General features: G+C 36.5%; 1 protein-coding gene across 1 annotated transcript; it reads left to right on the top strand.

The window, feature by feature from the left end:
• The first annotated feature begins 17,931 nt into the window (after positions 1 to 17,931).
• On the top strand, positions 17,932 to 22,243 carry LOC131153860 (serine carboxypeptidase-like 20). The gene is made up of 14 exons (XM_058106311.1): positions 17,932 to 18,083; positions 18,182 to 18,327; positions 19,507 to 19,583; positions 19,724 to 19,846; positions 19,995 to 20,097; positions 20,167 to 20,204; positions 20,335 to 20,436; positions 20,688 to 20,768; positions 20,995 to 21,231; positions 21,413 to 21,475; positions 21,567 to 21,682; positions 21,851 to 21,964; positions 22,034 to 22,079; positions 22,160 to 22,243. The coding sequence occupies exons 1-14, from the start codon at positions 17,932 to 17,934 to the stop codon at positions 22,241 to 22,243; spliced, it is 1,482 nt and encodes a 493-aa protein (XP_057962294.1).
• The last annotated feature ends 1,051 nt before the right edge of the window (positions 22,244 to 23,294 follow it).

The following is a 23,294-nucleotide window of genomic DNA, read 5'->3' on the forward strand; positions in this document are numbered from 1 at the left end:
AAAACTTTACTTTGCTAAAAAGGAAAAAAAGGAAAGAAAGAAAGAAAGAAATAAATAAAACTTTGATTCTTTATTTGTTTCATTTTTTTTTTGGGAACATTTAGTATAGGCATGTGCTCTTGTATCATGATCATCGTTTCTATATAAATAATATTACGTTATATTAAGTGTCATGGGTTCCTTAATAGAGAGGGGGAAAATTCTTAAATAAATTTTAATTTTTTTATAAGGCAAATTATGCAGGATTTTTTATTCCTTAAAATTTTAAAATTTTGTTTTTAAAGAAAGTAAGACTCATAACATAACTTGTTCAATGTTATCGCAACATCTCAAAGGACCACCTTCTACAAGAGGTGGTGAATTTCTGAATTACCTCCATTGAATAGTGACCTTGTGATAAAAAAGGTAAATACATGAGGTTAAGAAATGGGTCAAACATATAGTCTAATGAAGTTACCACTAATCTATTTCACCTTAGGTAAAGTTAGAATACTTAATTAATTTGCTATCAATTCATTAGTCTCTAAGTTATATCTAAGTCCAAGGAAACTGATGGTCAATAGTCTATATATCATCATGTAGGATTTGGGAGTACAGTTATGGGAGAGGAAGGTACCTGTACTCTTTTTTTTTTTTTGGCGGTGTAAATTTTTCAATTAGTTGAGGGATAAAATGGGTTAATTGCTTGTAAATTGATTAATTGAGGTCTTTTCAACGTTTTCTGATCATTGCTTGTGTAATCCAAAATTGGGACTCTTAGTTTCACTTTTGAGAGGTTTAATTACTCTAATTGTGTTAAAGGGAGTTTTCCATAATTGAACTAAGGATTTTTCCTTTGATTGAATGCAACTTGCTTCCAAACACCTTATGAGACAAAGAAGGGATTTCCTTTTCTCTAAAATGTATTTTTGGAAGTAGAGCATTAGGGCAACACCTTACCTCAATTTTTTTTTTTTTCTATTAAAAGGAAGTTAAGTCCCCCTTAGACGGACACATAATATAAGTTCAATTTCTTGTACAAGTAATTGTTTAAGGAGCACATTTGATTAAAGTGGAGGAGACAACTCACGTTCAAGCCTTGGGAGAGGTCTTCTTAAGTCTTCAATTTTCTTGTAGAAGACTTTGTAGACACCTAATTTTTTTTGAATTAAAATTAATCAGAGAATAGAATAGTCAAATTGAAGCTTCAATTCCCTCCCCTTGCCAAGGCCTTTCTTCATGAATTTCAAATTTGAACCTTTAATCGCATTTTTAAGGCTTAATTGAGCCTTAATTAAGTTAATGGAAGAGTTATTCTAGATAAAGATAAGCTCTTATTCTTTTAAAAAAATTATTTCCTATTTCCAAAATCTTATTTTGGACAAGGAAGGAGTTTCCTTGCTCTAAAAGAGCATTTTTGGAATTGATGGATGAGGGTAAACTCTCTTTCTTCTTTATAAATAAGAAGCTACGACTCTCGCAAGAGAAGAAAGGAAAAGAAAGGAAGAAAAGAAGAAGAGAGAGGAGAAATTGAAGTTTGGAGAATGAAGATTTAAGGTAGTAGAACGAAAAACTCATTCAAAGGTGGGAGAGATCAAAACTTCAAGAATAGCTAGGTAAATATCTCATTCACAAACTCCCCTTGCATGGTTTCATGTGTTTAAGTATGTACAAATGATTAGGTTTCATAATCCTCCTATTTGCATGCGAAAGGTGAGGCCTTTATGTTTTCTTTCATGTATCAGACAAAGCTATACATTTTGTTGTCGCTAATGTGGAGTCTAGGAGGGGGGGGGGGAGTGAATAGACTCTTTTGCGTATTTGTACTTTTCTTTACAAAATAAAAATCTTGACAAGATACAATTGATTATATCATAATATATATAAGATAGATCATAGACTAAGTGTAAATAAAAGAGTGAACAAAAGAGGAGCTTAACAAAAAAAAATTTAATGTGGTTTGGGGTCTTGCCAACATCCATGCCTTAAGACACACTCAAGGATTTTGAATTGATTATACATGCTCAAAGAGCTCTACCAAGGGAACAAATTCCTTCTTGCTTACAAAGAGCCTTAACAAGGGAAAAAATCCCTTATTGCTCTCAAAGAGCCTTACCAAGCTAGGTTCACAAAGAACCCTTACAAGTTGAAGAAGATATATAAGATGTTGATATAAAAGAGAACAGTGCTTGAATGAGCTAATATCAATCACTAACAAATCATCAAACTAATCTCTCAAGTATTAAATCACATGCAAGATTAGAGAGCTAGAGAGATAGTGAGCACTAAGATGATGAACTAAAATGCAAAGTGCTTGTATATGATGTTGACTAGTTGCGAAGTACTGATTTTTTTTAGAACAAGTTAGAAGCCTTATATTTATAGGCAAAATTTTGTACTAGCCATTTTATAGTTGTGGGACATAATAAAATAATTTTGTATTTTGAAAACTAGTCGTTTATAGCCGTTGGGGGGTTTTGAATCTCGACACAAACCGTCATCAGATTCACAAAACCATGGAGGAAACCGTCGACTATTTCCCCCAGACCTTCAATGGCTTCTTCAAATCGTGGATGGTTTCCTTGAAACCGTAGATAGTTTCTTCAAACTGTGGATTGTTTTCTTTGAGCCATATTCCTAATGTGCTTCTTCCTGAAACCGTTGATGTACCTATGGAAAACCGTCGACGGTTTTCGCCATTTCTTCAGATCCTTGATTTTCTTGTATTTTTGGTACATAAAAATTATCTCACCTCAACCAGAACCAAGTATATTAAAGTGTACAACACTTAGACCATTTAACCTTATCCCATTATAAAAAAATAAAAAAAAAATTGAGTTTAGGATATGCAATTTTTCATCATATAAAATAGGGTTTTGACTTTGAAAACTTCTAAGTGTATAAACTTTGAAAACCATATTTTTCATGATGACTGATATCCTATATGCTATATGGACTAGTATGTATGTGCAAATTGCTCAAGTCTTGCTCAATAAGCTTGTGTGAAATAGTACTAAAAGAGTTACAACAATTCTACCTCAAACACTCCCCATTACATATGAATTCACATTTGATGCATTGGATATGCTTGAGATCTTGCCAGTGAGTGTCCACTTCGATCTTTACAATTTAACTTGTATCTTCATGATTTTGCTACTTGCACCTATCATAACTTGATATTCAAAGGTTAGTGACTTAGGACCACTAATGGGGTTTAATCATCAAAATATGACAAATAGGATCATGTAGCCACTAAGGTTAACAATCTCCCTCTTTTTGATGATGACAAACCATTTGTGTTTCCACATGATATATTTCAAGCTCCCCCCTTTATTTATGCTTATGGTTTATAAAATAAAAATTTGCTCCCCCTTACTATATGCATTTAAAGCACAAGTAATTAATTATTTCATACCATAGGAGCTTTATAACATGCAATCCATTCAACTTGAAAGTTCATTTCATTCAACATAGGATTGAGATTCAAAGCAAATAATTGATCTTTCATTTATAACAGCTTAAACCATTAAACTACCAACTAAGCATTAACCTAATGGACTAAAATACAAATGCACCAAATCTAGATCTCCCCATTGAAAAAGAGGGACTAGTCATCTAGCTTAAAATATTCTAGAATCTTATTAAGCCCATTTTCTATATTGGTGAGGCATGCATTGATCATATGGGAGTTATCCTCGAGTGTAGTGATCCGAGTGTGCATCCTATCAAGGCATTGCCTATAATAGTCATCATGGGGACCACTAGCACCGTGCTCTCCCATGTCTTTGTCTTGATTACCCAATTTTTTTTCTCCTTGATCTTCTTCCTTAATTGCTTCTTCAACCTCATCCATTGGACCCTGTGCCTATTGTCCTTGCTTTATCCACATCAAAGATTGTTCATCCTTCACAAAATGCATTCTCCACAGGGTGGACTCGTAATATACATCATCCGAAGTAGTACATTCAGTCGTAGCACCCACAAATACAACATTGTGGTAGGAGAAGTTGCATGTAAGCAAACGTGAAAGAGGCAAGCACCCATTCTTCTTACGAAAATTGTCTTACATGTGGTACACAATGATGGAAGGCAGATCAATCCTGTGTTTATGCCAAACACAGTACATGGCAAAATTGTCTCCATGCATCACAATATCATGTCCACCAAGTCTTGGAGAGATGTTGTAGGTGATCATATGATGTAATACCCTAAATTCAACTATGAAATCTTTAGCTTTTGGTTTTTTTATAGCTGGCACATTTGGATTTTGCTTTGTTAATTGAAATTCTTCATGGGGGTTAAACCAATCCCTATAGGCGGGCCAAAATTTGCTTGGGAGACTTGCAACATTATATCCTCCACGCAACATAATGGCATTAAATGTGTTGGCATCCAAATAAATGACCTTACCCCTAACCATCGACTGTGCCGATTCATGAGGTGTAGATGGCACAAAGTTAGCATAAAATTCCCTTACTTACTCAGGATTTACTGGATTATCATAAGTCATGAGGAACTCCCAACGGATAGCCTTAAATTTTTCAATGAAAAATGGAAAGTTGTTTTCAAGGAATCTTATAAGAACAACTTTGCTACTTACGATGTTTCTCTCGGAGATGTCCTTGAATCCCAAGTAAGCTTCCCTTGATACAAACAGTCTGAACCACTCTTCAGTAGATTTTCTTGACTTTTCTTGGGTTTGAGGAGGAGGCGTAGAATCGTGAATTGGTTCCTTGTCATGTCTCCTAGAGGAACTCTCTTCTCTTCTCTTAGTCTTAGGAGCCAAGGCAGCAAGATTTTAGGAGGAAATTTGAGGGGGTTTTAGGTATAGGAGAAAGAAGGATGGTATTCTTAGGGTTTTGGGTATGTCTAAAATGCTCCCATGTCTATTTTATAGACACTTCTCTGAAAAAAAGTTTGGTTCCGAACCAAACCATCAACTTACCTCGGTTCATTTTCGTCGATGGTTCTCCTTGACACCTCCTTGACACCGTCGACAGTTTGGTGCAAAACCAAACCATCAAGTTAACTAGGTTGATTTTTACCAACATATAGGCTCATAATGAATGAGTAATAATTTTGAAATAATTCAAATAATATCTCAAGGAGTATAAATATCCAATTGATTGATCAAGGATTAAGTGTTTATAAATGGAGCTCACATACAATTATAGTGTAGGGACCAAGAAAATAAAATAATAAAAGAAATTGGGAAAAAGAGGTTTTTGGCTAAAAGAGGAGAAAATCGGTGACAGTTTTCTGGAGTGAATAGAAAATCTTTGACGGCTATGGAATTTAAACGCGGGCCAGTAACAGGTAAATGGTAAAATTGAGCCGGTTAATAGAAAACTAGCAACGATTTTTTGAGAGTTAGAGAAAACCGTCGACGGTTTTCTCTGGAGTGAGCTTGATAAGGGAATCCTACGACTTATTTGTTTATAAAAAATCAAAATTCACTCCCTCACTCTTTCTTTATCTCTCTCTCTCTCTCTCTCTCTCTCCCTCTCCCTCTCTCTCTCTCTCTCCTAAAACCCTACGAACTCTTCTCTCTTCTTTTTTCATTTTCGACTTTGTTAGAGCCCAAATTGACGATCAGGAACGAGCACGGGATTATGAAATTTGAATTGAGATATGAAATTTGAAAAGTGGAAAATGATGATAAGTGTTTTGTACTGAAAAGTATCTTCTCAGAAATGATGAAATATGAAATATGGGAATGTTTTATTGAGAAATGTGAATAATGTGAAATGAGATATGTATATGATATTATGAGATGAAATGAGTATTGATTTGATGAAATATCATTTTTATAATGAAATGAGTTGAGAATGCTGGAAATGAATTATTGCAATGATAATGCTGCAATCAGAATGATGAAATGTGAATACTGATAAATGAATATGAAAAGGGAAATATTGCAATGTAAAATTCTATAATATGAATATTGAATTGTGAGAATTGAAATATGAAATTCTGAAATGTGTATATTGGAATGTGAACATTGAAATGTGATAGATGAAATGCCAATATCGCATAATGATTGCACATATGTGGTAATGATAACTCTGACGGATGGATATGGAAACCCTAATGATGGGCTGTGATATTGAGTATGGTACTGTTGCTAGTGGTGATAGTACACCCACACGGAATTTTGGAGCGTGTGGCAGGGCAATCGACTGAGCTATATAGTAGGGTTGTTGTGCCCCCTAAGTCTGGATCAGGGTTATAGGCTGACCAGTCGTACTACAGACGTGAGATATATATGATATTTTGATCTAACCGAGTAGGCCAACCGCGGTTAGGTCCAGCCTTTGGGTTGCACAACCTCAACCATGGGGGGAAGCATGGCGTAGTGTATGGAGAGTGACCTCGACCATGGGGTGAAGCATGGCATAAAATTATCCTCAGGGAAGCCATGAGTTACACACGCGGATGTAACCAAGGACTCTCATGAGCTAGTTATGAAAATGGAAATGAAAATAGAAATTAAAATGGAAATAAGAAACAAAATAGCGTGAGTTGATAATATAAATAGTTAAAGCGAAGTAAAACACTCCGCCTGAGGGCTTACTGAGTAAGGTGAATGCCCTGATGAGTATCAGTTGTAGTCAAACCCGAGTTATTTGGGCAAAGATACAAACGATATCAGTATAGAGGGGGGTTACATGTATGGGCGTGTATTCTCCCCTATTCTTGGGAACTTCGTTGGTAAATATGGGTTACGTGGAAATGGATTTGGAAATGAAATTAAATTCTTATGAAAGCTTGTGTATTATATCTATATGATTATGATTTTGGAAATGATATATTTACTCAGAAGATATTATCACTAACATGAATATATGCTGTATTATGATGGAACTCATACTGTAACACACTGTAGATAATTTATTCCATCTAACTGAGATGTGTCTCACCCAATCATTTAAATATTTCAAGAAACCGAGTTAGACCTGGTGATAGAGCTCTAAGTTAGAGGGGAGCTGATATCTTGTGTAGACAAAGAAGTGTTATGAGCTAGGGATGGAGGATTTTCCTAGAGTATTTTGTGTTTCTATTTGGGAATGTGTTAGACATGCATTTATGGATGCTTAGTACTCTGTTATGTGTATTCGCTGTGGTATGTATGTATATATAAATGCCTTTCGCTGTTAGGTAGTGAATATGATGATGACTATGTACCCGGTACCCTATTCGAGTTGGGTTATGCATTATGGTATCAATGGGTGATGTGGCTGATTTGGGATTATATGTTTTATTTTTTTTTTTTAAAAATGGTATGAAAAATTGGGGCGTCACAGTTTTGTATTAGAGCCTAAGTTGCTAAGTTATGCAGACTTTAGTAAACAACAGAATGTGATACCAGAGTATAGGAGTGGATTTTGATGAAAATAGTGGATGGATGAATTGAGATATGGGTTAGCGATTGTTAGAGGATGATATTGGAATTTAGGCGTCTATCTTGCGACTTAAAGGCAGGAGTTCTGTGGTTGTTTCTATGTTTTTCTTGGGATGACGACTTCTGAAAAATCATGGATACTATCGCTGGTTCTTGTTTCTGAGTTGTATGGTTGAATTTTAAATGAGGATTTAGAATGTTAAGATAAATGTCTGTAGCAGAATATTTTATGGGTTTTAGTATGCTGGGTGAGTTATGTTGAAAGAGTTTTGAAACCGTTTTATTCCATTTGCAGGATGGATCTAGGGAGTAGTAGTACGCATGCTGGGGGTGAGGATGTCGGGCCTTCTAGTATGGGTGGTGGAGATCTTGATGCTATATTACGTAGCATCACCCAACAGGTGATGGTAGAGATGGCTAGAGGTTCAGAGGAATGGAGCTGTATGATTGAGTAGTTCACGTGTATGGGACCCCCATCATTCTCTGGAGGAGTTGATCCACTTGTCGCTGAGGACTAGGTCTAGGACATAAAGTATATGTTGGCAGTTCTTCTGTGTACAGATGAGCAGAATGTACTGTTTGCAACATTTAAACCAATAGGGGAGGCAAAATGCTAGTGGAGATCAGCAAGATTATTGGAAGAGCAGCAACCTAACCCTATAACGGTGACGTGGAGTCGCTTTAGGGAGATCTTTTTTGAGAGATACTTCCTCGCTACAGTTAGGAGTGCGAAGGCAGCGGAGTTTCTACACTTGTTTCAGGAACCGATGATAGTATAGCAGTATGCAGTTAGATTCATTGAACTGCCACGGTTTGCTCTGTATTTGGTACAGGATGAGGAAAGGAACGCAAGGAAGTTTGAGGAGGCCCTGAGATATAGTCTGTTTAAGTAGTTTATAAGCTTCCAAGCCCAGACATTTCTAGAGGTGGTGGATAGAGCTGCAGTGATTGAGAGTAGCCTTTAGAGAGGCACCGTAGCATAGAGCCATGGAAAGAGGCGCATGCCTTTATATTTTCAGGCAGGGTTCAGCTCAGGGCCTTGGAGGAGGTAGGACAGCAGAGGAGGACTAAGACAGGTAGTGGGAGATCTGGAAGTTTAGGGTAGGAAGATGCCCCTTCTTGTCCCATATGCTACAAGAGGCACCCAGGAGAGTGTCAGGTCAGGGGGATGGTTTGTTATCAGTGTCATCAGCCTGGGCATATGGCGAGGGACTGCCGTGTACCGCTAGTTATTGTGCCTATTCCTAGACCATTCAGAGGAGGTTATCAGGCACCTCGAGGCAGCTAGCAAAGGAATATTGCCCTAGCATGGGTTTATGCACTGACACCGGGGGATGCTGAGGCGGCAAGAGATGTTGTGATAGGTGCAGTTTCAATTATGTCATTTACATCTACTGCTTTGTTTGATTCAGGGGTGACTCATTCTTTTATTGCTCGAGAGTTTATTAAATTTTGTGAGTTAGAAACGCAATAGTTGGGTGTCAGTTTGTTAGTGGCCACGCTGATAGGGGCTGTGGGGATATGTGAGAGGGTACTCGAGAAGTGTCTAGTATGCATTCAGGGAAGGTATTTATTAGCTAATCTGGTAGTCTTGGGTATGCATAGGTCTGAGGTGATATTGGGGATGGACTGACTAGCTGCTCACTAAGCCAGTATAGATTGTAATCATAGAGTGGTAGTGTTCAGACCCATAAGTGGACAAGAGTACAGGTTCATGGGGTCTTGTGTGCACATCCTACTACAGTTGTTATCCACCATTCAGGTGAGGCGATTGTTGTTAGAGGGTTGTCAGGGATATGTGGCTTGTGTGAAAAAGGAATCAGAAAGGGAATTGAGGTTAGATGACATTCCGATAGTGAGGGATTTTTTTTATGTTTTTCCTAAGGATTTGTTGGGACTACCTCTTGATCGTGTGGTAGAGTTTATTATTAATCTAGTTCCGGGAATAGCATCGATTTCGAAAGCGTTGTACAGAATGGCATCGGCGGAATCAAAATAATTGAAGGAAAAGTTCGAGAAACTGTTAGACAAGGGATTTATTCGGCTTGCCCTGGGGAGTGCCAGTATTGTTTATATAAAAGAAAGATGGGTCGATGAGAATGTGCATCGACTACAGATAAATTAACAAAGGGACTATTAAGAATAAATACCCACTTCCCCGCATTGATGATTTATTTGATTAGCTACAGGGGACACATGTTTTCAAAAAGATAGATTTACAGTGTGGGTATCATCAGGTAAAGGTCAGAGTAGAAGATGTTTCAAAGACGCCATTCAGGACCTAGTATAGCCCTTACGAATTCTTGGTTATGCTGTTTGGATTGACAAATGCTCCTATAATGTTTATGGATTTTATGAACATAGTCTTTCACCAGTATCTAGACCATTTATTGGTGGTATTCATTGATGATATATAGGTGTATTCAAAGAGCCTACAGGAGCACGAGGAACATCTAAGGATAGTACTATAGGCGCTGAGAGAAAGAAGATTGTATGCGAAACTTAAGAAGTGCGAGTTCTTGCTGGAGAAGGTTACCTTCCTTGGACACGTAATATTCAGGGGTGGTATTTCAGTGGATTCAAGCAAGATTGAGGTGGTAGTAGACTGGGTACGATCAAAGAATGTGCAAGAAATCATAAGTTTCCTAGGATTGGCTAGGTATTACCGTAGGTTTGTTGATGGTTTTTTAAAATTGTCAGGTCCTTTAACTAAATTGACTAGGAAAGGTGTGAAGTTTGAGTGGACTGATGAATGTGAGCAGAGCTTCTAGGAGTTGAAGCAGCGGGTTATCACTGCACCGGTATTGACGATTCCTTTAGGTGAAGAGGGTTTTGTGATTTATAGCAATGCATCACATAAAGGACTCAGTTGTGCTCTAATGTAGCTAGGGAGAGTGATAGCGTATTCCTCCCTACAGTTGAAAGAATATAAGAAAAATTACACTACCCATGATCTGGAGTTAGGAGCGGTAGTCTACGCACTGAAAATTGGAGACATTATCTCTATGGGAGTAGGTGTGAAATTTCCACTAATCATAAAAGTTTAAAATACTTTTTCACGTAGAAAGAATTGAACATAAGGCAGAGGAGATGGTTAGAACTGATAAAAGATTACGACTGCACGATCAGTTACCACCCGGGAAAGACTAATGTGGTGGTTGATGCCTTGAGCCGAAAATTAGTGGGTGCGTCAGTATCTGCAGTGGTGATGCAGCATCCAATCCTAATGGATTTGGAGAGATTTGGGATAAAACTCATAGAGGGTGATCATCAAGCATTTATTGCTAATATGGTGTTGCAGCTGACTCTACAGGAAATAATTAAAGTAGCTTAGATGAGTGATGCAGAATTGGTAGAGCTTATAGAGAAAGTACAGGATGGTCTAAAGGAAGATTTTAGCATTTCAGATGATGGAGCCTTGAAGTTCCATTTTAGAGTGTGTGTACCTGCTGACCCTGAGATTAAGAAAGTGATTCTAGATGAAGCGCACCGATCCCTATATACGGTACATTTTGGTAGCACTAAAATGTATTGGGATCTTCGGGGAGTCTTTTTGGTGGAGCAGTATGAAAAAAGAGATCGCCAAGTTTGTAGCATAGTGTTTGACATGCCAGTAGGTGAAAGTTGAGCATCAAAGATTGGCGGGGTCATTGCAACCGCTATACATTCGTGAGTGGATGTGGGAACATATAGCGATGAATTTTGTCATAGGATTACTATTGGCACTACATGGAAAGGACGCCATATGGTTAGTCATGGATCAACTGATGAAGACTGCCCATTTCTTACCTATCGGTGTTAATTAGTCTTTAAATAGACTGGCAGAGTTGTATATGCAGAAGATAGTTAGAATGCATGGCGTGCTAGTGTCCATAGCTTCATATCGAGACCCACGGTTCACATCCCATTTTTGGAAGAGTTTGAAAGAAGTCATGGGTTGTCAGTTATCGTTTAGCACAACGTTTCATCCTCAAATAGATGGGCAGAAAGAGAGAATGATATATATATTGGAGGATATGCTATATGCTTGTGTGCTAGACTTTGGAGGCAGTTGGTTACGATTTATGCCACTAGTTGAGTTTGCATATAATAACAGTTATCAAGCTAGCATTGGAATGACACCATTTGAGGCATTATATGGTAGAAGATTCTGATCTCCATTGTATTGGGATGAAATTGGGTAAAGACAAATATTGGGGTTAGAGCTGATACAACAAATTCAGGATAAAGTACGACTTATCAAGGACAGGATCAGAACAATGCAGAGTCGGCAAAAGAGTTATGCAGATACTTACCGACGAGAATTAGAGTGTGATGTTGGGAATCACGTGTTTCTGAGGGTGGAACCATTGAAAGGAGTTATGAGATTTGGGAGGAAGGGTAAATTGAGCCCTAGGTATATTGGACCATTTTAGATTCTTGAAAGAGTGAGTCTAGTTGCTTACAGGTTGGAGTTACCACAAGATTTGTCTAAAATTCATGATGTATTTCACGTTTCCATGTTGAGGAAATACATCCCAAATCCCTCCTATGTGATTAGATATGAGGCACTGGAGGTTAGTGATGCCTTGTCTTATAAAGAAGTGCCAATGCGGATTTTGGGTTGGAAAGAGCAGGAGCTATGCACGAAAAGCATACCACTGGTAAACGTTCTGTGGCACAACCATGCAGTAGAGAAATATTTTTGGGAAATAGTGGAGTAGATGCGCCAGAGATACCCACATCTGTTCAGTGGGAATAAGGGTTAAAGGTATGTATTTTGATTTGTATGGTATAGGATAGGTAGTATCTTGATGGTTTTGGGGTGAGTTTTCTTTAAATGTTTGTAACCTCCTAGAATCCCCTTTGTAACCATGGTATTCCTCCACCATAAGTGAGGATAATTAATAAAATGGTGGTATTTTTCTTTAAGAATTGAAATGTGATGAATGGAAAATTTCGAGGACAAAATTTTATAAGAAGAGGAGAATGTAGAGACCCAAAAAATAAAATAATAAAAGAAATTAGGAAAAGGAGGTTTGTAGTTGGGAGAGGAGAAAATTGGCGACGGTTTTCTGGAGTGGGTAGAAAACCGTCGACAGTTATGCAATTTAACTACGGGCTGGTAATAGGTTAATTGTAAAATTGAGCCAGTTAATAGAAAACCAACAAAAAATTTCTAAGAGTTAGAGAAAACCATCGACGGTTTTCTATGTAGTGAGCTTGATAAGGAAATCCCGCGAGTCAGTTGTTTATAAAAAAACAAAAATCACTCACTCTCTCTCTCCCAAAACCCTACGAACCATTCTCTTTTCTCTCTTCATTTTCGACTTCGTTAGAGCCCAGATTGATGACCAGGAACCACCACGAGGTTCGTGGGAAGATTCTTTGCAACTTTGGCAGAGTAGATTTTCAATTTGGGGTTCTAGGGCACCACTCCAAAATGGACCTAAGGGTGTTAAATGTTAGTTCTAATTGTAAATTTGGAATATATAGGGCATAGGGAATATGAAATGTTAATATTATGGAGATTGATTTGAATAATGTGGGGTAAAAATTAATTTCAGGCTTTTGAGTTACGAATGCCGAGGAGTGTATGATTTAGGGTGTTAGTGGACCTCTCAGTAAGTTAGGTAAGGGGAATAAATTATAGCAGTCTTTTCAGAAAATTATTGGTTAAGAAAATATAGGAAATGGGATTATGATATTTTACCTAAAATTTATTATGATATGAGTATCAGATGAAAATTTGAGTAGCATATGATTTATATTGAAATATATTTGAAATTGAGTAGAATGATTTAGATTGAGAATATGAGATTATGAAATGTGAATTGAGATATGCAATTTGAAATGTGGGAAATGATGAAAAGTGATTTGTAATGAAAAATATCTTCTAAGAAATGATGAAATATGAAATATGGGAATGTTTTATTGAGAAATGTGAATAATGTGAAATGAGATATGTATATGATATTATGAGATGAAATAAGTTTCAATTTGATGAAATATCATTATTATAATGAAATGAGTTGAGAATGCTGGAAATGAATTATTGCAATGATAATGCTGCAATGAGAATGGTGAAATGTGAATACGGATATATGAATATGAAAAGGGAAACATTGCAATGTAAAATTCTGCAATATGAATATTGAATTGTGAGAATTGAAATGTGAATTTCTGAAATGTGTATATTAGAATATGAACATTGAAATGTTATAGATGAAATGCCAATACCGTATAATGATTGCGGGTATGTGGTAATGATAACCCTAATAGATGGATATGAAGACCCTAATGATGGGTTGTGATATTAAGCATGGTACCGTTGCTAGTGGTAATAGTGCAACCACACGGACTCTTGGAGCGTGTGGCATGATAGTCGACTGAGGTGTATAGTAAAGTTGTTGTGCCTCCTGAGTCTGGATCAATGTTATAGGCCGACTAGTCGTACTTGCGGTATATATGATATGATATTTTGATCTAACCAGATAAACCAACTGCGGTTAGGTCCAGCCTTCAGGCCACACAAGCTCGATTATGGAAGAAGCATGGCGTAGTGTATGGAGAGTGACCTCGACCATAAGGTGAAGCATGGCGTAGAAATATCCTAAGGGCATCTATACGGTACGAACATGGATGTAACTGAAGACACTCTTAAGCTAGTTATGAAAATGGAAATGAAATGGAAATAAAAATGGAAATGAGAATGGAAATAAGAAATGAAATAGCGTGAGTTAATAATATAAATAGTTAAAGCAAAGTAAAAAACTCTGCCTGAGAGCTTATTGAGTAGGGTGAGTGCCCTGATGAGTATCAATTGTAGCTGAACTCGAGTTATTTGGGCAAAGATACAAACGATATCAGTGTAGAGGGGAGTTACATGTATGGGCGTGTATTCACCCTTATTCTCGGGAACTTCGCTGATAAATATGGGTTACGTGAAAATGGATTTGGAAATGAAATTAAAAGCTTATGAAAGCTTGTGTATTATATCTATATGAGTATGATTGTGGAAATGATATATTTACTCAGAAGATATTATCACTGACATGAATATATGTTGTATTATGATGGAACTCATAATGCCACATACTGTAGATAATTTATTCCATCTTACTGAGATGTGTCTCACACAATCATTTAAATATTTCATGAAACTAAGGTAGACCAGGTGATAGAGCTTTGAGATAGAGGGGAGCTGATACCCTACGTAGACAGGGTGAGTGTTATGAACTAGGGATGGAGGGTTTCCGTAGAGTATTTTGTGTTTCCATTTGGGAATATGTTAGACATATATTTATGGATGATTAGTACTCCGGTATGTGCATTCGCTGTGGTATGTATGTATATATAAATGACTTCCACTTTTAGGTTGGGAATATGATGATGACTATGTACCCGGTACCCTATTCGAGTCGGGTTATGTATTAAGGTATCAGTGGGTGACGTGGCCGATTTGGGATTATATGTTTTATTTAAAAAAAATGCTATGAAAAATTTGGGCGTAACAGTATGGATAGATACTCTTATATGTTTTAGTGAGATCACAAAAGATACTTCAAATTAAGCACATATGAATAAAACAAAGTATAAAAATAAATTTTCCTCTTTGAGGTCAACCATAAGTTGGTGAATGCTTGTAAACTAACTACATTGCACAAACATATGGATGCTCATGGTTGAGAGTGGATGAATAGGTTCTTAGTCAAGCATGGACATTCATTTACACATCAAATAGAACCCATTATCGCTTTATTACTTTGAGATATTGATAAGGTGAATAGCTAGTTTATCCAATGTTTAGCATAAATGAGTATAAGGCGATAAACCCTCCTTGAAACACTTTGGTAGTCCTTCCAGATTAGAATCCAAATAATGAGTTATATATTCCCGGGCAGAGGATGCTATAAAATTAAGTATAGCCAAAAATCTATTTGCCAATTCTCCCATTCACAGAAGGATATTCCAAAGTGATCATAAGCGGATGTTTTCCAAGTAAGCATAAAGGTTTCATGCTTATAGATTAAGCATGAAAAAGCATGTCCTTATCAATGGGCAAGATAAATGGATGCCTTAGAGTGAGCATTTGGGAATATAATTAGCTTTATAGAAGGATGCTCTTGGCGCGACATAAAAAGGTTGCTAAAAAATATTCACCAATAAAAACGGAAGGATGCCTCTTAGTTTAAAGCATTAGGGCAACACCTGATCGCATTTTTTTTTCTTTAAAAAGGAAGTTAAGTCCCCTTAGACATACACACACACAAAAGTTTAGTCCCGACACGTTTGTGACAATGAGCTTGACGTGCTTGAGCTGATGATGCCCAAAAACTCCTCCCCAATTGAAAATTATGCGCTTAGAGGCAAATTTAGCAAACTTAGTGGATTTTAGCACACAGGTGTCCAAGTCAGTCGTACGAGATCCAAACCAAGTGGGGTCAATCCCGACACGTCCATCACATTGAGATGGACGCATTGGAGCTGATAGTGCCCAAAATATCCTTTCCGGAAGCTTTTTGTGCACTTAGAAGTAAAGTTAGAATATAAATAAATTTAGCAAACTTAGTTGATTTTAGCACTCCGGTGTCCAATTCAAGCATACGAGATCCAAACCGAGTGGGGTCAGTCCCGACACGTATGTCACATTGATATGGACGTGCCAGGGCTGACGATGCCCAAAACCTATTATGTAAGAGTTTTTTGCACATTTAGAAGCAAAATTAGTGTAAAAAAAAACTTAGCAAACTTAGTAAATTTTAGCACTCAGGTGTCTAAGTCGGGCATACAAGGTCCAAACTGAGTGGGGTTAGTCCTGACACGTTTGTCACATTGAGATGGACGTGCCAGAGTTGACGGTGCCTAAAAACTCATTCTCGGAAGCTTTTTGTACACTTAAAAGTAAAGTTATAATAAAAACAAACTTAGCAAAGTAGTGAATTTAGCACTCAGATGTCCAAGTCAGGCATACGAGGTCCAAACCAAATGAGATTAGTCCCAACACATTTTTCACATTCACATGGACGTGCTGAAATGATAGTACCAAAAAAACTCTCAAACTCTTCCTCGGGAGCTTTTTGCACGCTTAGAAGCAAAGTTAGAATACAAAAAAAAAAACCCTTAGTAAAATTAGTGAATTTTAGCACTCAAGTGTTCAAATCGGGCATATGAGGTCCAAACCGAGTGAGGTTAGTCCCGACACGTTCGTGAGATTGAGCTCGATGTGTCGGAGCTGACGGTGTCCAAAAACTCCTCCCAACTAAAAATTATGCGCTTAGAGGCAAATTTAGTAAACTTAGTTGATTTTAAGCACTCAGGTATCCAATTCGGGCATACGAGGTCCAAACTGAGCAAGATTACTCTTGACACATCTGTCACATTGAGTTGGACGCGTCAGAGTTGACAGTGCCCAAAAAATCCTTTCTGAGAGCTTTTTGTGCACTTAGAAATAAAGTTAGAATACAAATAAGCTTAGCAAACTTAGTGGATTTTAGCACTCTGGTTTCTAAGTTGGGCATATGAGGTCCAAATCAAGTGGTGTCAGTCTCGACATATCCACCACATTGAGCTAGACGTGCCAAAGCTGACGGTGCCCAAAAGTATTTCTCTTTCTTGAATAAGATAGCAAATTTATTTTTACTATATTTATATTTATATTTTGTACTTTGCAAAAATATTTTCATGTGTACTTTGTTTTAGTCTTTGTGTGGGTCATAAATACATCTATTATCCAATGGAGGCTGATTTAAATTTACACAAAAAAAAAAAAAAGCCTTTAATTTTTTCAAAGATGCATGAGTTTGCCACCACTAAGTCCTGCCTTAAGATCACCCTTCCTTTTTTGACTCATTTTCATCTCCTTTTAGATTTATAATATTTAACCTGCATTTAATAGGCAATTTATTAGGGATTTTCAAAAAGCATGAATCATTACAGCACACATTCTATGTCATTGAGGACGTATGGAATTTAAATAAGAATGTAGATTAGAGTGCTAGTAAAGTAAATTAAAATATTTTAAAATGTGGTCTATAAACACATTGAGCATAAAAGTAATGTTTAAAAATGTGACTTATAAATAATATTTTTTCTAATAAGCATATGATCCACATTAGCTAATAAGATTCCACATATTAATGCGAATACACCACATGTCTCTCCTTATACCTTTTCTAACCTAAATCATGTATTTGCTACAACTTGATTGTAAAAGGTATTGCTTAATTTTAGCATTAACTGAAAAGCACATAAACTATAGTTTATCTTAATAAGTCTCTTGCTTAGCTTAGGCACATGACTCCAAATTAACCCCAAATGCCTATATATACCCATGTTTGGCTTCTGCTCTTGCCAAGATTCATTTGCGCTCTTGTCATTTTTAATTTGCGCAAGTGCATCATTTTCGTTTCCCATTTTCTATTTTCCTCCTCATTCTCTCTCTCTCTCTCTCTCTCTCTCTCTCTCTCTCTCTCTCTCTCTCTCTCTCTCTCCTCTCTCTCTCTCTCTGTATATATATATATATATATATATTATGTCACGAATATCATAAAAACTTTATGTATAGGACCATGCGTAAAGCCTTGTGTGAGTTTTTGTTTTGTAGTATTTTGACATTTGTCATACTTTGGGATGCCTTTATCGTGGAAGGAGCTCCACAAGGATCTCAAATCACAAACATTCCTGGCTTCAAAGGCACTTTACCCTCCAAACATTACTCAGGGTAATACTCTCTCTCTCTCTCTCTCTCTCTCTCTCTCTCTATATATATATATATATATATATATATTTATGCATTTTGTCACATGGATTTGTTTGAAGGTATCAGACCATTGACGGGAACGCGGTGAAAAACCTTTTCTACTACTTTGTTGAGTCAGAAGGGAATCCAAAGATTGATCCCCTTGTTCTTTGGCTTAATGGTGGACCTGGTTGCTCCAGTTTTGACGGATTTATTTATGAGCATGGTATTGCATCTTAACATGGTATATGTGTGTGTGTGTGTGTGTGTGTGTGTGTGTGTGTGTGTGTTTGAATTTGATGATACACCACAACTTTGATCTTTTCCAGATTGCCCAACTTGTTATTAATTATTCAATTTTGTTTGACTTCATTCTACTACTTAATCTGTCATTTTTTTAGCTTTCAAATTTTAAATGCTAAACAAATTATTTGATTAACACATGCAATAAATTATTTAAAATGCTGAACAAATTTCTTTGGCTTCCTCCATTATTTATTTTACTATCTAATTCCTTATTTCTTTTTTAAATTTCTTGGTTATTGCTTCTTTAATTTAAATGAACGTATAAAAATACCATTTAGAATTTGAGGATATTATTGTAAAAGTTGGTCATTTTTATGCTGTCAAAATAATAATCAAAGAATTATAAAAAGAAAGAACATATATATAATAAAAAAAATTTAAAAAGAAATTAAATAAGATTGGACTAAGGTTGTGTCACAAACGTACAATGATCTCTTAAAGTCAGGTCAGCCTCCCTGCATGCAAGTTTTAGGTTGATCCAACCTAAAAATCACCTGATGATGAGAACATTGCAATGAAGCAACCAACCTACAATATGATCAACCAATAAAGAGATGCCACATACCAAGGAGCACCCCCATGACGTAAGAGAGCCTTCGAATTAACCTCCTAAATCAGCTAAAATGTAATGAAACTCTTCTCAATCCAAATTTGAGAGATTGGGATAGAACCTAGACCAAAAGAAGAAGTTAGAAATGCATCTAGAGTGAATTTTGGCAGCTGAGGAGGAGTAGTCCCTAAAGAATCTTTTGTTTCTTTCTTTCCAGATCTCCCAACAGACCAACCTCAGTCAATATTTTTGTCCATATTACATAGATATAGATAATATCATGAAGAAATTTCACGCTGTTATATATATATATACACACACACACCTACACATATAAAAGAGGAGGTTATACAAATATTAAGTCACATGGTAATAGTTTTGAGCCCATCCCGTAATTAAAGTTGTTGTTTAATATTTTATTAAAATATTAATTCCAACAGTAGTGGCTACGATTTTTATTACATTGCATATGATCTAATTCATCCTCATCAACACCTTTAAATAGAACTCTAATTACTTGGAGAAGCAATTTAATCAATTGTCAAACAGGACCATTCAACTTCCAAGCAGGAGAGACTAAAGACAAGCTCCCTACACTGCATCTTAATCCATACAGTTGGTCTAAGGTTAATAATCCATCTCTTTAATTAGAAACCCATTAATTAGCAAGCTAGTGAAAAGTAGTCAATTATATAAATGAAGTTTTTGGCCTTAATTGCCATTAGTTTCAAGTTAATTGATTATGCCCTTTTTGCCTTTCACTAAGGTTTCCAACATTATTTATTTGGATTCTCCTGCTGGAGTTGGCTTCTCCTACTCGACAAATAGAAATGCTTACACTACTGGTGATGTACAAACTGCCTTGGATACACATAATTTTCTCCTTCAGGTAAAATAAAACCCGGAAATTACTATAAAATTCACCTTCCCTGAAATTTTAAAAAAACCTCATGTTGACTTAGATTTCAATTATGTCTATGTTGATTCTTGAGTCTGTGAGAAAATATAATTACAAGCATTTGCGAATTTGCCTTCAGTGGTTCAAAGAATACCAGGAGTTCCAAGCCAATCCATTTTACATAGCTGGAGAGTCTTATGCAGGAATTTATGTGCCCACCCTCGCTATTGAAATAGTCAAAGGTTTGCCTATGCTAACTTGAGTGTGTCTAGAGATAACCTATAGTGTTTAACCTTTCTCCTGTCCTGTAGGAATTCAAGCTGGTGCAAAGCCCATTATCAATTTCAAGGTATGCCACTCTAGTAACTCTACATCAAATATGTAAGTCTCAACATATACATACATGCATACATATATATATATATATATATATATATATATATATATATATATATATATATGAATTGCGTTTGACACAGGGTTACATGGTGGGAAATGCATGCACGGATGACTATTTTGATGGGTATTCTTATATCCCCTTCGCACACGGGATGGCACTAATTTCAGATGCTATTTTTGAGGTAAGTAGCTAAAAATTTTCCTCTCTCTCTCTCTTGATTTGATTATAGTTATGATTGCATTGGCCTTAAAGGGAGTGAAAAAAAATTCAACTTCTCAATCAAACATATTTGGAGAGATCTAGACATAAAAAACTTGGTTGACTCTCGTCCCTGTTGAATCCAATTAATCAATTGTTTCTAACTAAAGTCAGCTTTTCCTACCTCTCAATTGCACTTTATTCAGTTTGAACAATGAACATGTATTGGTTCAGGATGTTCTTGCTGCTTGTGGAGCAGCCTACTACAATATTACGAGTAGAAATTGCGAAAGACAACTTGACAAAGTTGATACTGTAAGATGTTTTCCTGTTCACTCATAAATTTTCTTATATAGAAAGGGAAATACAATCATTTGACGCATTTTTTTTCAGAACTCTTTTTTTTTACAAGACTCCTTTGAACTTGAATAAGGAATAAGTGAAGTAGTTTTCCAAGTTCTAACAAAATAGTGGCTAACGTGCTTTTGTATTTCTATTCCCTTTTCAAAAATATTGGCTTCCCGGGATACGACTGACACAGATTATCGATGGATTAAACATCTACAACATCCTTGAACCTTGCTACCATAATCCAGATGCAAATGGAAATTCGAGCCTACCATCTAGCTTCAAGGAACTAGGGAGGACAGATAAGCCTCTTGGTGTGAGAAAAATAATGTATAGTCGTGCATGGCCTTTTCGAGCGCTAGTGCCGCAAGGCATTGTAACACTATGGCCTCAACTAGTTAGCAGTGACAGCGTTACAGTCCCATGCGTAGTAAGTTACTCAGTTTTATACTTCACCCACTCAATTTGTCTTTTATCTTGGATATACATTTATATTTTTGTTGGATCAAATTCGTATTCACGTGATAATTAAGTTTCTGTTTTTATCTTAATCTTATCCTCCGGATGGTCTCTTCTATTTTTTTTTCTTAAAAATGGTTTAAAAACTTTAGAACGACGAGATTGCAACCAAGTGGTTGAATGATGCAGAAGTTAAGAAAGCAATTCACGCAGAGGTAAATGTCCATTTTGTATTTCCTAACCAAAGCTAAATGCTTTGAAAATTTACAATTTTTTGCCCATGTTGTGCTCTTACAAAATTTACAGAACAGTATCCATTGGGTGTTATGCACGAATCGCATAAATTACTCCCATGATACTGGAAGCATGATCGATTACCATAAAAAGCTTACCACGCAGGGATACAAAGCTCTTGTATACAGGTAATTACCCTAAAGAGCTTTTACTTTTGGGACATTTGTTGTTTCTTAGATTTGGAAACACTGTACCTCGTAAACCAACTTATGAAATGACATTAACTATTCTCTATTCATTTTTGTTCTTCCTTCTATTGGTCGACCTAAATCTTTTTTGGGTTGGTGGGCATGCAGCGGTGATCATGACATGCGTGTACCATTCACGGGAAGCCAGGCATGGACTGAATCACTTGGGTTCAAAGTTGTGGATGAATGGAGGCCGTGGTGGTCAAGAGGACAAGTCGCTGGGTATACTTTACTTTTTATTGCGCAAATTGAAGTCTTCTGCATAATTAATTTCTGTTTAAAATTTTGTAGTTATATGCAAGGATACGACCACAATTTCACCTTTCTCACTATCAAGGTCTCTTCTTCAAAATCATTTCCTTTTCTTTTCTGTTGTATTAAATTGTAATGTAATATATGCATATATTGCAACTGCAGGGGGCTGGGCATAACGTTCCAGAGAACAAACCGATAGAGTCGTTGGACTTTTATAGTCGTTGGCTAGAGGGAAAGCCAATTTGACATTTGTCATCCATATGAGTCATCGAGAGTAAACGTCAGATTTGTCTTTTTTTTTTTCTTAAATCAGAGGAAGGGAAAAATAATTACGTGTGAAGTATTTTGTGGATTGATGATGGAAAATTTTTTAACCGAAAGTCGAGAGCAACATCACTACAACAGTTGTATCGTTTGACCAAAAAATCCCAAGTAAGTTTGGCATTACGAAATTTAGGAAGTAGATTCTAAATAGTAGAAATGAATGAGAATCTTACAGTGAGTACTTTTCCATTCATGAAGAGTCTCATCAAACTCTTTTGTTGATTGCGTGTTAGTTTTCGTAGGTTTTTGTTTTGTTCCAGTAACAAAACGTCATAATCTCCGTCTAATCAAAAAAACTGATATTTATTAGGCTCATGCATTGTAATTAGAGTCATTCAGAACAATCTCTATAGGCGAGCAACATCAGTTAATGAAACCAAGTAGACAAAAAAAAAAAAAAAAAAATGCGAGGGCAATAGCAAAAACTGAAGCACAATAATAAAATTAATCAAGGCTTAGCGTGATGCAAGGATAATAGCAAAAATTGAAGCACAGTAATAAAATTAAACAAGCCTCAGCGTCTTGGTTGTGCCTACGTAGCCGGGCTTCAAGTAGCGTGTCAGTGCTGAGAGACGCACAAGCTGGATAACCCAAAGAAAGCTTCAAATTCACGAACAAGAAATCGTGCTAAAGCCGAAGCAAGAGAGAACGGGAGCGGTGAAGAAATGCTCTCTTGCTCTCACACAGGAGGAATACAAAAATTTTCTGTACTGGAACTTCTTCAATTGGTTTGCGGAAGAGACTGGGCTGGGTGTATATATGCAGAACTCGGGAGGCTTCAAAAAAAACCTTCCAAGAAAAAAAAAAATAAAAAACATTAAAAGGATGCATTTTTTCTTCAATTTTTTTTTTTTTTAAAAAACTCGGGAGGCTTCCAATCAAACAGATCCTTGGGAGGCTTCAAAGAAAACCTTCCAAGTCCTTCCCTGCTGTTTGCCCCCCTTGGAATTTCCCTGGGCTGGGTCGTGCGATC

Source organism: Malania oleifera, chromosome 4, assembly GCF_029873635.1.
Source record: "Malania oleifera isolate guangnan ecotype guangnan chromosome 4, ASM2987363v1, whole genome shotgun sequence".
NCBI classification, from domain to species: Eukaryota; Viridiplantae; Streptophyta; class Magnoliopsida; order Santalales; family Ximeniaceae; genus Malania; species Malania oleifera.

Bases quoted from the DNA above. Each gene is read 5' to 3' on its own strand.
- LOC131153860 (XM_058106311.1), top strand. From the start codon at position 17,932: ATGCGTAAAGCCTTGTGTGAGTTTTTGTTTTGTAGTATTTTGACATTT. The intron at 18,084-18,181 runs GTAATACTCTCT...ATTTGTTTGAAG, and splicing joins CCCTCCAAACATTACTCAGG to GTATCAGACCATTGACGGGA. The intron at 21,232-21,412 runs GTAAGTTACTCA...TAAAAACTTTAG, and splicing joins GCGTTACAGTCCCATGCGTA to AACGACGAGATTGCAACCAA.